General features: G+C 45.1%; 1 protein-coding gene across 1 annotated transcript in view; it reads right to left on the bottom strand.

Moving 5' to 3' along the window:
* LOC126263277 (uncharacterized) overlaps positions 1-13,604 on the bottom strand; it is an 881,511-nt gene that overhangs the window by 362,639 nt on the left and 505,268 nt on the right. The window contains exon 6 of the mRNA XM_049960363.1: positions 12,122-12,256. Within this exon, the coding sequence (XP_049816320.1) occupies positions 12,122-12,256 (135 nt within the window). The remainder of the gene's footprint in view (positions 1-12,121; positions 12,257-13,604) is intronic.

Here is a 13,604-nt window from a genome sequence, read left to right as displayed (position 1 = left end):
ACGTCCAGAGCCCGGTCTTCTTGCGACCGTACAATCTCCTGATCATTGCTGCCAGCACCCTACGCACAGTGGCTAGCTTCCTGCCCAGTCTTTCTGCAACATTTCAGAAGGAACTTCGGGGTTCTCGTAGTATTAATATCCGACCTCGTTCAAACTCAGTGAGGCGTTTTTGTTGCCTTAAAGACATTAGTGATTTACATAAAATCACCACGTCTAGTCTCAAAGTCAACTGACGCTCACGACCGTTACAGCGAGCACTTACAGGAAACCTGATTTGCATTCTCATAGTGGCGCTTCTAGAGCCACCCTTTTGCGACCAGCACGAAATTCGAATACACGTCATCTTTCAGATGTAGAAACACGCCTACCAACTTTCATGTACGTCACACATTCCTTCTTGGCGATTTTTTTGTCATTGTCGTCAGTCCAGCCTACGAAGAGGTTGTGTAAATAGTTTCATATTGTAAGATAAGTGCGGAACACAGCGTTCTCTTCCGTCTTGTGTCGCTGCAACCCGTGCCGGCCCTACGATATCTACATTCCCATCTACAGCTACATTACTCTACTATTCACAATAAAGTGACTGGCAGAGGGTTCAATTAACCACCTTCAGGCTGTCTCTCTACCGTTCCACTCTCGAACGGCACGCGGGAAAAACGAGCATTTAAATATTTCTGTTCGAGACCTGATTTCTCTTATTTTATCGTGATGATCATTTCTCCCTATGTAGGTGGGTGCCAATACAATGTTTTCGCAATCGGAGGAGAAAGCTGGTGATTGAAATTTCATGAGAAGTTCCCGTCGCAACGAAAATCGCCTTTGTTTTAATGATTGCCACTCCAATTCACGTATCATGTCTGTGACACTATCTCCCCTATTTCGCAATAATACAAAACTAGCTGCCCTTCTTTGTACTTTTTCGATGTCATCCATCAGTCCCACCTGATGCGGATCCCACACCGCACAGCAGTACTTCAGAATAGGGCGGACAAGCGTGGTGTAAGCAGTCTTTTTAGTAGACCTGTTCCACCTTTTAAGTGTTCTGCCAATGAATCGCAGTCTTTGGTTTGCTCTACCCACAATATTATCTATGTGATCGTTCCAATTTAGGTTATTTGTAATTGTAATCCCTAAGTATTTAGTTGAATTTACAGCCTTCAGATTCGTGTGAGTTATCGTGTAATCGAAATTTAGCCGATTTCTTTTATTATTCATGTGAATAACTTCACACTTTTCCTTATTCAGCGTCAATTGCCTCTTTTCGCACCAGACAGATATCTTATCTAAATCTTTTTGCAAGTCGTTTTTATCATCTGAATACTTTACAAGACTGTGAATGACAACATCATCTGCAACCAATCTAAGACGGCTGCTCAGATTGTGTCCTATGTCGTTAATATAGATCAGGAACAATAGAGAGCCGATAACACTTCCTTGGGAAACGCCGGATATTACTTCTGTTTTACTCGATGACTTTCCGTCTATTACTACGAACTGGACCTTTCTGACAGGAAATCACGAATCCAGTCGCGCAACTGAGGCGATACTCCGTAGGCACGCAGTTTGGTTAGAATACGCATGTGAGGAACGGTGTCGAAAGTCTTCTGGAAATTTAAAAATATGGAATCAATTTGACATCCCCTGTCGATAGCACTTATTACTTCATGACTGTAAAGAGCTATTTGTGTTTCCCAAGAACGATATTTTGTGAATCCGTGTTGACTGTGTGTCAATAAATCGTTTTCTTCGAGGTAGTTCGTAATGTTCCAAAACCCTACTGCAAATCGACGTTAGTGATATAAGCCTGTAATTCAGCGGATTACTACTAATTCCTTTTTTGGGCATTGGTGTGACTTGAGCAATTTTACAGTCTTTAGGTACGGATCTTTCTGTGAGCGAGTGCTTGTATATAATTGCTAAATATGGAGCTATTTTATTAGCATACTCTTAGAGGAACCTGACTGGTATACTATCTGTACTGGAGGCCTTGCCTTTATTAAGTGATTTAAGCTGCTTCGTTACTCCGAGAATATGCTTCTATGTTTCTCATCTTGGCAGTTGCTCTTGTTTGGAATTTTGGAATATTTACTTCCTCTTCTTTGGTGAAGGAGTTTCGGAAAACCGTGTTTATTAACCATGCTTTAGTGGCCCTATAATCAGTGACTTCACCCTTGTATCGCTCAGTGAAGGTATTGATTGCGTCCTGTCACTGGTGTGCTTTATGTATGACCAGAATCTGTTTGGGTTTTCTGCCAGATTCCGAGACAGAATTTCGTTGTGGAAATTATTAAAAGAATCTCGTATTGAAGTACGCGCCATATTTCGAACTTCTGTTAATCTTGGCCAATCTTGGGGATTTTGTATTCTTTTAAATTTGGCCTGCTTTTTTCGCTGCTTTTGCAACAGCGATCTGAGAAGTTTTGTGTACCATGGGGGATCAGCACGATCACTTATTAATTTATGTGGTATATATCTCTCAACTTCCCCCATGAACCATGGACCTGGTGGGGAGGCTTGCGTGCCTCAGCGATACAGATGGCCGTACCGTAGGTGCAACCACAACGGAGGGGTATCTGTTGAGAGGCCAGACAAACGTGTGGTTCCTGAAGAGGGACAGAAGCCTTTTCAGTAGTTGCAGGGGCAACAGTCTGGATGATTGACTGATCTGGCCTTGTAACATTAACCAAAACGGCCTTGCTGTGCTGGTACTGCGAACGGCTGAAAGCAAGGGGAAACTACAGCCGTAATTTTTCCCGAGGACATGCAGCTTTACTGTATGATAAAATGATGATGGCATCCTCTTGGGTAAAATATTCCGGAGGTAAAATAGTCCACCATTCGGATCTCCGGGCGGGGACTACTCAGGAGGACGTCGTTATCAGGAGAAAGAAAACTGGCATTCTACGGATCGGAGCGTGGAATGTCAGCTCCCTTAATCGGGCAGGTAGGTTAGAAAATTTAAAAAGGGAAATGGATAGGTTAAAGTTAGGTATAGTGGGAATTAGTGAAGTTCGGTGGCAGGAGGAACAAGACTTTTGGTCAGGTGATTACAGGGTTATAAATACAAAATCAAATAGGGGTAATGCAGGAGTAGGTTTAATAATGAATAAAAAATAGGAGTGCGGGTTAGCTACTACAAAAAGCATAGTGAACGCATTATTGTGGCCAAGATAGACACAAAGCCCATGCCTACTACAGTAGTACAAGTTTATATGCCAACTAGCTCTGCAGATGATGAAGATATTGATGAAATGTATGACGAGATAAAAGAAATTATTCAGGTCGTGAAGGGAGACGAAAATTTAATAGTCATGGGTGACTGGAATTTGTCAGTAGGAAAAGGGAGAGAAGGAAACATAGTAGGTGGATATGGATTGGGTGGAAGAAATGAAAGAGGAAGCCGTCTGGTACAATTTTGCACAGAGCATAACTTAATCATAGCTAACACTTTGTTCAAGAAACATAAAAGAAGGTTGTATACCTGGAAGAATCCTGGAGATACTAAAAGGTATCAGATAGATTATATAATGATAAGACATAGATTTAGAAACCAGGTTTTAAATTGTAAGACATTTCCAGGGGCAGATGTGGATTCTGACCACAATCTATTGGTTATGAACTGCAGATTGAAACTGAAGAAACTGCAAAAAGGTGGGAATTTAAAGAGATGGGACCTGGATAAACTGAAAGAACCAGAGGTTGTAGAGAGTTTCAGGGAGAGCATAAGGGAACAATTGACAGGAATGGGGGAAAGAAATACAGTAGAAGAAGAATGGGTAGCTCTGAGGGATGAAGTAGTGAAGGCAGCAGACGATCAAGTAGGTAAAAAGACGAGGGCTAATAGAAATCCTTGGGTAACAGAAGAAATATTGAATTTAATTGATGAAAGGAGAAAATATAAAAATGCAGTAAATGAAGAAGGCAAAAAGGAATACAAACGTCTCAAAAATGAGATCGACAGGAAGTGCAAAATGGCTAAGCAGGGGTGGCTAGAGGACAAAAGTAAGAATGTAGAAGCTTGTCTCACTAGGGGTAAGATAGATACTGCCTACAGGAAAATTAAAGAGACCTTTGGAGAGAAGAGAACCACTTGTATGAATATCAAGAGCTCAGATGGCAACCCAGTTCTAAGCAAAGATGGGAAGGCAGAAAGGTGGAAGGAGTATATAGAGGGTTTATACAAGGGCGATGTACTTGAGGACAATATTATGGAAATGGAAGAGGATGTAGATGAAGATGAAATGGGAGATAAGATACTGCGTGAAGAGTTTGACAGAGCACTGAAAGACCTGAGTCGAAACAAGGCCCCGGGAGTAGACAACATTCCATTAGAACTACTGATGGCCTTGGGAGAGCCATTTGTGGTGTCGCCGCCAGACACCACACTTGCTAGGTGGTAGCTTAAATCGGCCGCGGTCCATTAGTACATGTCGGACCCGCGTGTCGCCACTGTCAGGATCGCAGACCGAGCGCCACCACAAGGCAGGTCTCGAGAGACGTACTAGCACTCGCCCCAGTTGTACGGACGACATTACTAGCGACTACACTACCAAGCCTTTCTCTCATTTGCCGAGAGACAGTTAGAATAGCCTTCAGCTAAGTTAATGGCTACGACCTAGCAAGGCGCCATTAACCATTTGTACCATTGCATGTATCTCAAGATAGTCTCACTTGTATCATCAAGAATGCTGTATACCAAAGGACGATATAAAAGTTAAGTGTTCTAGTAGCTACGTTCTTTTCTTTATCACATTCATCACGTATCCTGTTCCAGACTTAACGCCAGACGGCGTGTGTGTACGCTTGCCCTTTCGGCTACCCGTCTCTGTGGACTGGCTGCCTTAACAGTCCACAACATTGGCGACGCGGATTAATCAGGATCTTGTTCGTTCTCATTGCTTCCATTTACTTGTGTCATGGCTTCGCCACATTCTCCAGATGTACTGTCCGAATTTTATCGCTTGCAGAATCAGCAGACGCAGGCGTTATTGGATGCCCTGGGACAGCTCGTCCAGGGTCAACGTGCGCTGCAAAACGATGCGGCCGCCGCCGCTTCATCGATACCGCAGCCACAACACGCCGTTGCACCGTCCTTCTGTAGTTTTGATGCAGCCAACGAATCTTGGAGAGAATGGTCCCAACAATTTGGATTTCATCTAGCCGCCTACAGAATTCAAGGTAATGAGCGGCAGCCGTTTTTGCTTTCGTGTGGCGGTATGTCCACCTTCCGTGTGATAGTGAAATTGTTTCCCCGACGCGACGTAGCAACTCTGTCATACGAAGAAATTTTGTCTGCTTTAGATGCCTATTTCAAGGAAACAGTAAATGGCGTTGCAAAAAGGTATACGTTCTTTCGTACAAAACGTACGGCCGGTCAGACTAATAGGGAGTGGGTTGCAACTTTGCAAGGACTTACTAGGGAGTGTGCATTTGATTGTGACTGTGGCCTCCCTTATTCAGATACTATGGTGCGTGATGCAATAGCACAGAACGTTTCTGATGTTCGCATACGGGAACAGATTTTGAAACTAGTAAATCCCTCCCTTCAACAAGTGATAGACATATTGGATAGGCAAGACACACTTGACTTTGCTCAGGAATCATTTGCAACTTCGCCAGCCGTGTGTCACATTAACCGGCCCGCCGGGCCCGCTGCACGGAACGCTAACCTGCCCTCGCACACGTCCGCGCAGCCACGTGTCCCGCGCAAGCAAGCAACTGCAGTGAAATCATGCCCGCGGTGAGCAACTAGACATTCGCGTGAGAATTGCCCGATACGCCAGCCTATTTGCTTTTTCTGTAATAAGAAAGGGCATGTTCAAAGTGTTTGCCAGAAAAAGCTCAGATCAGACAATCACAACCATTCCAGGCCCTTTGCTTCGCGCCGGAATCGCACCAAGGGCAATCGGGCTCGTGAACCTTCGCCCATGGACATTCATGTAGTTAATTCCACCCCGTCCAGTGTTCCTCTCGCTAACAGTGACTGTGTTCGTCCCACAAAAAGTGTGCGTCGACGTCGCCGCAAATCCCGTCATGTCGCACGTGATTCTGTACCAGTGTCTGTTCACGTTGCACAAAACAGTCGCTCTTGTCGTCAGCAGGACAATAAACTTTTTGTAGATTTGGACTTTGCCGGACAAGTGATACCGTTCCAGCTCGATACCGGAGCTGCAGTTTCATTGCTCAGTCACGCCACGTACAAACAACTGGGCGCACCTCCGTTGTGTGCCGCAAATGTTAAGTTACATAGTTACTCCGGCCAAGCTATCCCTGTGTTAGGACAGTGCACTCTTCTTGCCACATACAAGGGACAAACAAAACTTGTGTCTTTTTACGTTCTTCGTTCTTCTTCGTCAGTGAACTTGTTTGGTTTAGATTTATTTCAGTTGTTTAACATGTCTATAGTCAATCGGGTCCTATCAGTGAATCAGACTGTGCCTTCAGACAGTGTTTCTCGTTTATGTGAGGAATTTGCAGACATTTTTGCACCGGGCCTTGGTTGCGCTAAGAACTATGCAGCACATTTGGAACTCAAAGTGAACGCGCAACCGAAATTTTTCAGAGCTTGCAATGTTCCACACGCATTGCGTGTTGAGGTCGCCAGAACATTAAACGATTTAGAATCACAAGGTGTCATTGAACGTGTGCAGGCTTCTCTCTGGGCATCACCCTTAGTTATTTTGCAAAAACCTTCTGGAAAATTGAGACTTTGTGTGGACTTCAAGGCAACTGTGAATCCACAACTTGTGACTGCTACTTTTCCTTTGCCCCGCCTGGAAGATCTTTTTGACAAATTGTGCCCGGGAACGTATTTTTCAAAGTTGGACCTAGCAGATGCGTACTTGCAAATACCGGTGGACGAAGAATCCCAGCGAGTATTGGTGGTTAACACGCATCTTGGATTGTACCGATTCAAAAGACTGCCATTCGGGTGTGCATCCGCCCCTGCATTGTTTCAGCAATATTTACAAACTGTTTGTGCGTCGGTCCCTACTGCTGCGAACTATCTGGACGATATTGTGATCTCCGGAAAGACAGAAGCCGAACATTTCGCCAACCTACGCACATTATTTCAGGTCTTGCGACAAAATGGTCTTCACTTGAGGAAGGACAAATGTGTGTTTTTTGCTCGTGACTTACCATATTTGGGACATGTCATCAACGCCCAAGGCATACATCCGACTCCAGAGCACCTCCGTGCCATACAGGAGTTGCCTTCGCCACAGAATGTGAAGCAGCTACAGAGTGTGTTGGGAAAAATTAATTACTACCATAAATATGTTCCCCATGCCTCTTCCATTTCAGCTCCGCTTCATCGCTTATGCCGTAAAGGTGTTCCGTTCGTCTGGACGACGGAGTGCGAACGCGCCTTTCGCCAGTTGAAATCGGCGTTGCTTTCTAATACTTGCCTTACGCCATTCGATCCCCAGAAACCCCTTTTGTTGATGGTAGATGCGTCGGATTTCGGGATCGGTGCTGTGCTTGCGCACAAAGATGGTTCGCATGATCGCCCTATTGCCTTTGCGTCAAAATTGCTCTCGTCTGCGCAACGCAATTATTCACAAATAGAGAAAGAAGCTTTGGCTCTCGTGTTTGGTGTTACGAAGTTTAACGATTTCTTGTATGGTCGTCACTTTACCATCATCACAGACCACAAACCTTTGACATCGCTTTTTCATCCGCACAAGCCTGTACCTCCACGTACGGCGCAGAAATTCATTCGCTGGTCTATTTTTCTCTCGCAGTACCGCTACGATATCTTGTATCGGTCCACTGCTAAGCACGGAAACGCCGATGCGTTGTCCCGTTTGCCTGTTGCTGCGTATAAAGCATTCAATTCTTCCGAACTTGCTTGCATGTTCATTGACTCGGCAACCGATGACGTGGTCGAATCGTTTCCGATTGATTTTCGTCGTGTAGCTACAGCCACAGCTTCTGACCCTGTCCTTGTTACTGTTTTGCGTTTTGTTGCTACGCAATGGCCCTTGTCAAAGTCGCAGATCGAGGATCCGTTGGTTCGCCGATTTTTTGCTCACAAGGAGAGACTTTTTGTACGACGTGGTGTTTAGTTGTTGCGTTCTGATAATGATCAGTCTCGGGTCGTGGTCCCACGTTCGTTACAGTCCTCTGTCTTACGGTTTCTTCACCAAGGACATTGGGGTATAGTGCGCACGAAACAACTTGCTCGTCAGCACTGTACTTGGTTCGGAATCGATGCTGCGATTACGACTATGTGCTCCTCTTGCATGGCGTGTGCCGAACAACAATCCCCACCACCGCGGAAATTCTTTGCGTGGCCAAAAGCCACTTCCCCTTGGCAACGCTTGCACATAGATTTTGCTGGTCCATTCTGGAATGCTCGATGGTTGGTTGTTGTCGATTCCTTCAGTAATTTTCCATTTGTTGTCCGGATGTCTTCCACGACGTCTTCTGCCACCATCCAAGCGTTATCCGCTATTTTTTGCATTGAAGGTCTTCCGCAGACTATTGTTTCCGACAATGGCCCACAATTCCTGTCCGCAGAATTTCAGTCATTCTGCAAGGCTAATGGTATTCAACATCTGACATCCGCGCCGTTTTCGCCTCAGTCAAACGGTGCCACTGAACGATTGGTCTGGACTTTCAAGTCACAGATGTTGAAGTTGAAAGAGTCGCATTCTCGGGAGGACGCGTTGTTCCTCTTTTTGTCTTCGTATCGCTCTCAGCCCCGAGATGGTCGCTCGCCGGCTGAGTTGTTGCACGGTCGTCCTCATCGAACCTTGATGTCTTTGCTGCATCCACCGCATTGGGTTCCTGTGCAGCGGCAGCCACCTGCTTTTGCTCCAGGCGACGTTTTATTCTATCGCAACTATCGAGGTTCACGGCGTTGGCTCGCAGGGCGCATACTTCGCTGCCTCGGCCGCGCGATGTATTTGGTTTTGGGGGCCTCTGGTGAGGTGCGTCGGCATCTCAATCAGCTGCGCCTCTGTCGTCACCCGGGTTCTGCCGCTCCCCGTCTGCTTTCAGCGACGGTGCCGTCCGGTCAGCGCCCTGGGGACCCATCTACTGGCTCGCCTCATCCCCAGGTGTTACCGACGATGCCTTCCATTTTGCCCCATGGCGTCGCGCCACCGCCGCCGCAGCCGCCGCCGGCGCCGCCCGCAGTGGACGCTTCGCTGCAGCCGCCCAGCGCCTCCCTGGGTCACGCGCCGCCGATCGCTTCCCGTGACACGGTGTCCTCCGCCATGGAACTCTTGCCCGTTCCGGACCAGATGTCGTCGCGCGTCGGATACCCCGACGCAATGGAGTTCGACCCTACGGCCCCTCCTGTCTCATTACGGGCGCATACACCGCATGTTGACGTGCACCCTGGACTAGGTTTTCAGGCGTTTCCTAGCTCCCCTCGGACCGAATGGCAGGGTGCGGGTGGCACAGCCTCGCCTGTTGTTAGGCTCCCCACCCCATCGCATACGTCTACATGGGGTCCTCCCCACGGCGGGCGGAAGCCTTATCACACGACCGTCCGCCGATTTGCGGGGGAGGAATGTGGTGTCGCCGCCAGACACCACACTTGCTAGGTGGTAGCTTAAATCGGCCGCGGCCCATTAGTACATGTCGGACCCGCGTGTCGCCACTGTCAGGATCGCAGACCGAGCGCCACCACAAGGCAGGTCTCGAGAGACGTACTAGCACTCGCCCCAGTTGTACGGACGACATTGCTAGCGACTACACTACCAAGCCTTTCTCCCATTTGCCGAGAGACAGTTAGAATAGCCTTCCGCTAAGCTAATGGCTACGACCTAGCAAGGCGCCTTTAACCATTTGTACCATTGCATGTATCTCAAGATAGTCTCACTTGTATCATCAAGAATGCTGTATACCAAAGAACGATATAAAAGTTAAGTGTTCTAGTAGCTACGTTCTCTTCTTTATCACATTCATCACGTATCCTGTTCCAGACTTAACGCCAGACGGCGTGTGTGTACGCGTGCCCTTTCGGCTACCCGTCTCTGTGGACTGGCTGCCTTGTCAGTCCACTACACCATTCATGACAAAACTCTACCATCTGGTGAGCAAGATGTATGAGACAGGCGAAATACCCACAGACTTCAAGAAGAATATAATAATTCGAATCCCAAAGAAAGCAGGTGTTGACAGATGTGAAAATTACCGAACTATCAGTTTAATAAGTCACAGTTGCAAAATACTAACGCGAATTCTTTACAGACGAATGGAAAAACTGGTAGAAGCGGACCTCGGGGAAGATCAGTTTGGATTCCGCAGAAATGTTGGAACACGTGAGGCAATAGTAACCTTACGACTTATCTTAGAAGAAAGATTAAGAAAAGGCAAACCTACGTTTCTAGCATTTGTAGACTTAGAGAAAGCTTTTGACAACGTTAACTGGAATACTCTCTTTCAAATTCTGAAGGTGGCAGGGGTAAAATACAAGGAGCGAAAGGGTATTTACAATTTGTACAGAAACCAGATGGCAGTTATATGAGTCGAGGGGCATGAAAGGGAAGCGGTGGTTGGGAAAGGAGTGAGACAGGGTTTTAGCCTCTCCCCGATGTTATTCAATCTGTATATTGAGCAAGCAGTAAAGGAAACAAAAGAAAAATTCGGAGTAGGTATTAAAATTCATGGAGAAGAAGTAAAAACTTTGAGGTTCGCCGATGACATTGTAATTCTGTCAGAGACAGCAAAGGACTTGGAAGAGCAGTTGAACGGAATGGACAGTGTCTCGAAAGGAGGATATAAGATGAACATCAACAAAAGCACAACGAGGATAATGGAATGTAGTCAAATTAAATCGGGTGATGCTGAGGGGATTAGATTAGGAAATGAGACACTTAAAGTAGTAAAGGAGTTTTGCTATTTGGGGAGTAAAATAACTGATGATGGTCGAAGTAGAGAGGATATAAAATGTAGACTGGCAATGGCTAGGAAATCTTTTCTGAAGAAGAGAAATTTGTTAACATCGAGTATAGATTTAAGTGTCAGGAAGTCGTTTCTGAAAGTATTTGTATTGAGTGTAGCCATGTATGGAAGTGAAACATGGACGATAACCAGTTTGGACAAGAAGAGAATAGAAGCTTTCGAAATGTGGTGCTACAGAAGAATGCTGAAGATAAGGTGGGTAGATCACGTAACTAATGAGGAGGTATTGAATAGGATTGGGGAGAAGAGAAGTTTGTGGCACAACTTGACTAGAAGAAGGGATCGGTTGGTAGGACATGTTTTGAGGCATCAAGGGATCACAAATTTAGCATTGGAGGGCAGCGTGGAGGGTAAAAATCGTAGAGAGAGACCAAGAGATCAATACACTAAGCAGATTCAGAAGGATGTAAGTTGCAGTAGGTACTGGGAGATGAAGAAGCTTGCACAGGATAGAGTAGCATGGAGAGCTGCATCAAACCAGTCTCAGGACTGAGGACCACAACAAAAACAACATATCTCTCAATTGCTGTCGATACTATCTCTTTGGAAATATTCCACAACTTTTCTACACGTACATAATGAGATCGGAAGGAGTGAAGACTGCCTCTTAAAAAGGCGTTAAGAGCATTTTATCAGCTTTTTTAAATATATATACTTTGCGTTTCCTTTTGATGGTTGTGGGTGTTACGGTATTCAGCCTAGCAGCAACTACCTTGTGGTCGCTAATCCCTGTATCCGTCACAATACTCACTATTTGTCCAGGATTGTTTGTTGCTAAAGGGTCAAGTATGCTTTCGCAACCATTTACGCTTCGAGTGGGCTCGTGAACTAATTGTTCAAAATAATTTTCTGAGGAAGCATTCAGTACAATTTCGGATGAGGTTTTATGCCTGCCGTCGGCTTTGAACGTATAATTTTTCCATCGTATCGAGGGTAGATTAAAGTCACCACCGACTATAGTTGTATGAGCGGGGTACTTATTTGAAATGAGACTCAAGTTTTCTTTGAACTGTTCAGCAACTATATCTTCTGAGTCCGGGGGTCGGTAAAACTATCAAATTAATCGTTTAGTCCGATTGTCAGGTATAGCCTCTACCCATACTATTTCACACGAACTATCTACTTCAGTTTCGCTACATGAGGTGGTTGGTCTGTGTAGCGACACGCTGGCTACTAGAATAGGAGCGGCGGGTGGACTGACCTGTGATGGAGGGCGGGATGAGCAGCTCGTTGCTGATGGTGCCGTTGACGCGCACCTTCCACGTGTTGATGCCCGGAGTGCCGGGGATCCCGTTGGTTCCCGGCTTACCAGGACGCCCACGGGGACCAGCGATACCTGGGAAACACGACAAGTACGTTCCGTCATTTCAAGTATAACACGCAGTGGATACATCGCCGTAGAGGAGAGAAAAATATAAGGAATTCACACAAACTTTTGGACTTATTAGCCGTCTGGGACGTTGACGTTAGTCTGAAAGCTTATCCAGTAATAATGAAACACTTCAAGAATCTCGTATACCTAATGTCGACACTTTTACTACAATGGAAACCTTCAACTTCAGTCAGTTTATCTTCTTTCAACAGATACTTCTGTTTTTAGGTGATATCAACTATTTAAAAAAATTAAGGTCTTATGTGTGATTACCTAATAACAGTATCACGCAGAAAATTTTGTTCGTATGGTGTACAGCTTTTACGATGTATCAATTATCGCCACTCGTCAGACAAGGAAATGGTTTAACTATTGAGTCAGTTTGCAGGAAAAATATTTCTGTTACTGATAAATCAGATATATGTACAGTATTTAACAATCATTTTCTGAACATTGCTGGTAAATTAAATAAAAATTTAGTTTCTACAGGAAATCATATAACTTTCTTGGCAAATGCCTTTCCGAGATTGATGTCTGAAATACTCCTCTGTGATACAGACAAGAGGGATATTGAGTCAATAATTAAATCACTGAAGACTAAGGACTCCGATGGTTATGATGGAGTGTCTAGCAGAGTATTACAGTACTGTGCTGCACATGTTATCCCTGTATTTAGCCATATTTGTAATTTTTCCTTTAGGAAAGGTCAGTTTCCTGTGCGATTAAAGTACTCAGTAGTAAAGCCACTTTATAAAAAGGGAGAACTGATAATGTAGATAATTTTAGACCTATTTCTATGCCGACAGTGTTTGCTGGAGTTATTGAAAAGGCTGTATATGTAAGGATAATTGATCATTTTATATCATACGATTTGCTATCAAATATACAGCTCGGCTTTAGATGTCGTTTATCCACTGAAAATGCTATAATCTCTTTTCTCTGTGATGTGCTTGACGGGCAAAAAAAAAAAAAAATTTCGAACGCTTGGCGTATTTTTTGATTCAACTAAGGCGTTTGATTGTGTTTATCACAAAATATTGCTCGAAGTTGGACTATTACAGAATATGGGAGTAGCTCACAATTGGTTCACCTCTTACTTTAGCGATAGGCAGCAAAAGGTCATTATTCACAATGTTGATAAGAGCTGTGATGTGGCATCTGAGTGGCGTACTGTCACGTGAGAGGTGCCCCAGGGATAAGTGTTGGGGCCACTCCTGTTCCTTGTTTATATAAATGATATGCCCTCTACTATTACGGGTACCTGTAAAATATTTAAATTTGCTGATGACACTTGCTTGGTAGTAAAGGATGT

Source organism: Schistocerca nitens, chromosome 6 (genome assembly GCF_023898315.1).
Source record: "Schistocerca nitens isolate TAMUIC-IGC-003100 chromosome 6, iqSchNite1.1, whole genome shotgun sequence".
In the NCBI taxonomy this organism is placed as follows: domain Eukaryota; kingdom Metazoa; phylum Arthropoda; class Insecta; order Orthoptera; family Acrididae; genus Schistocerca; species Schistocerca nitens.
The sequence above is the reverse complement of the archived record's forward strand: the minus strand, read 5'-3'. Positions and strand labels throughout refer to the sequence as shown.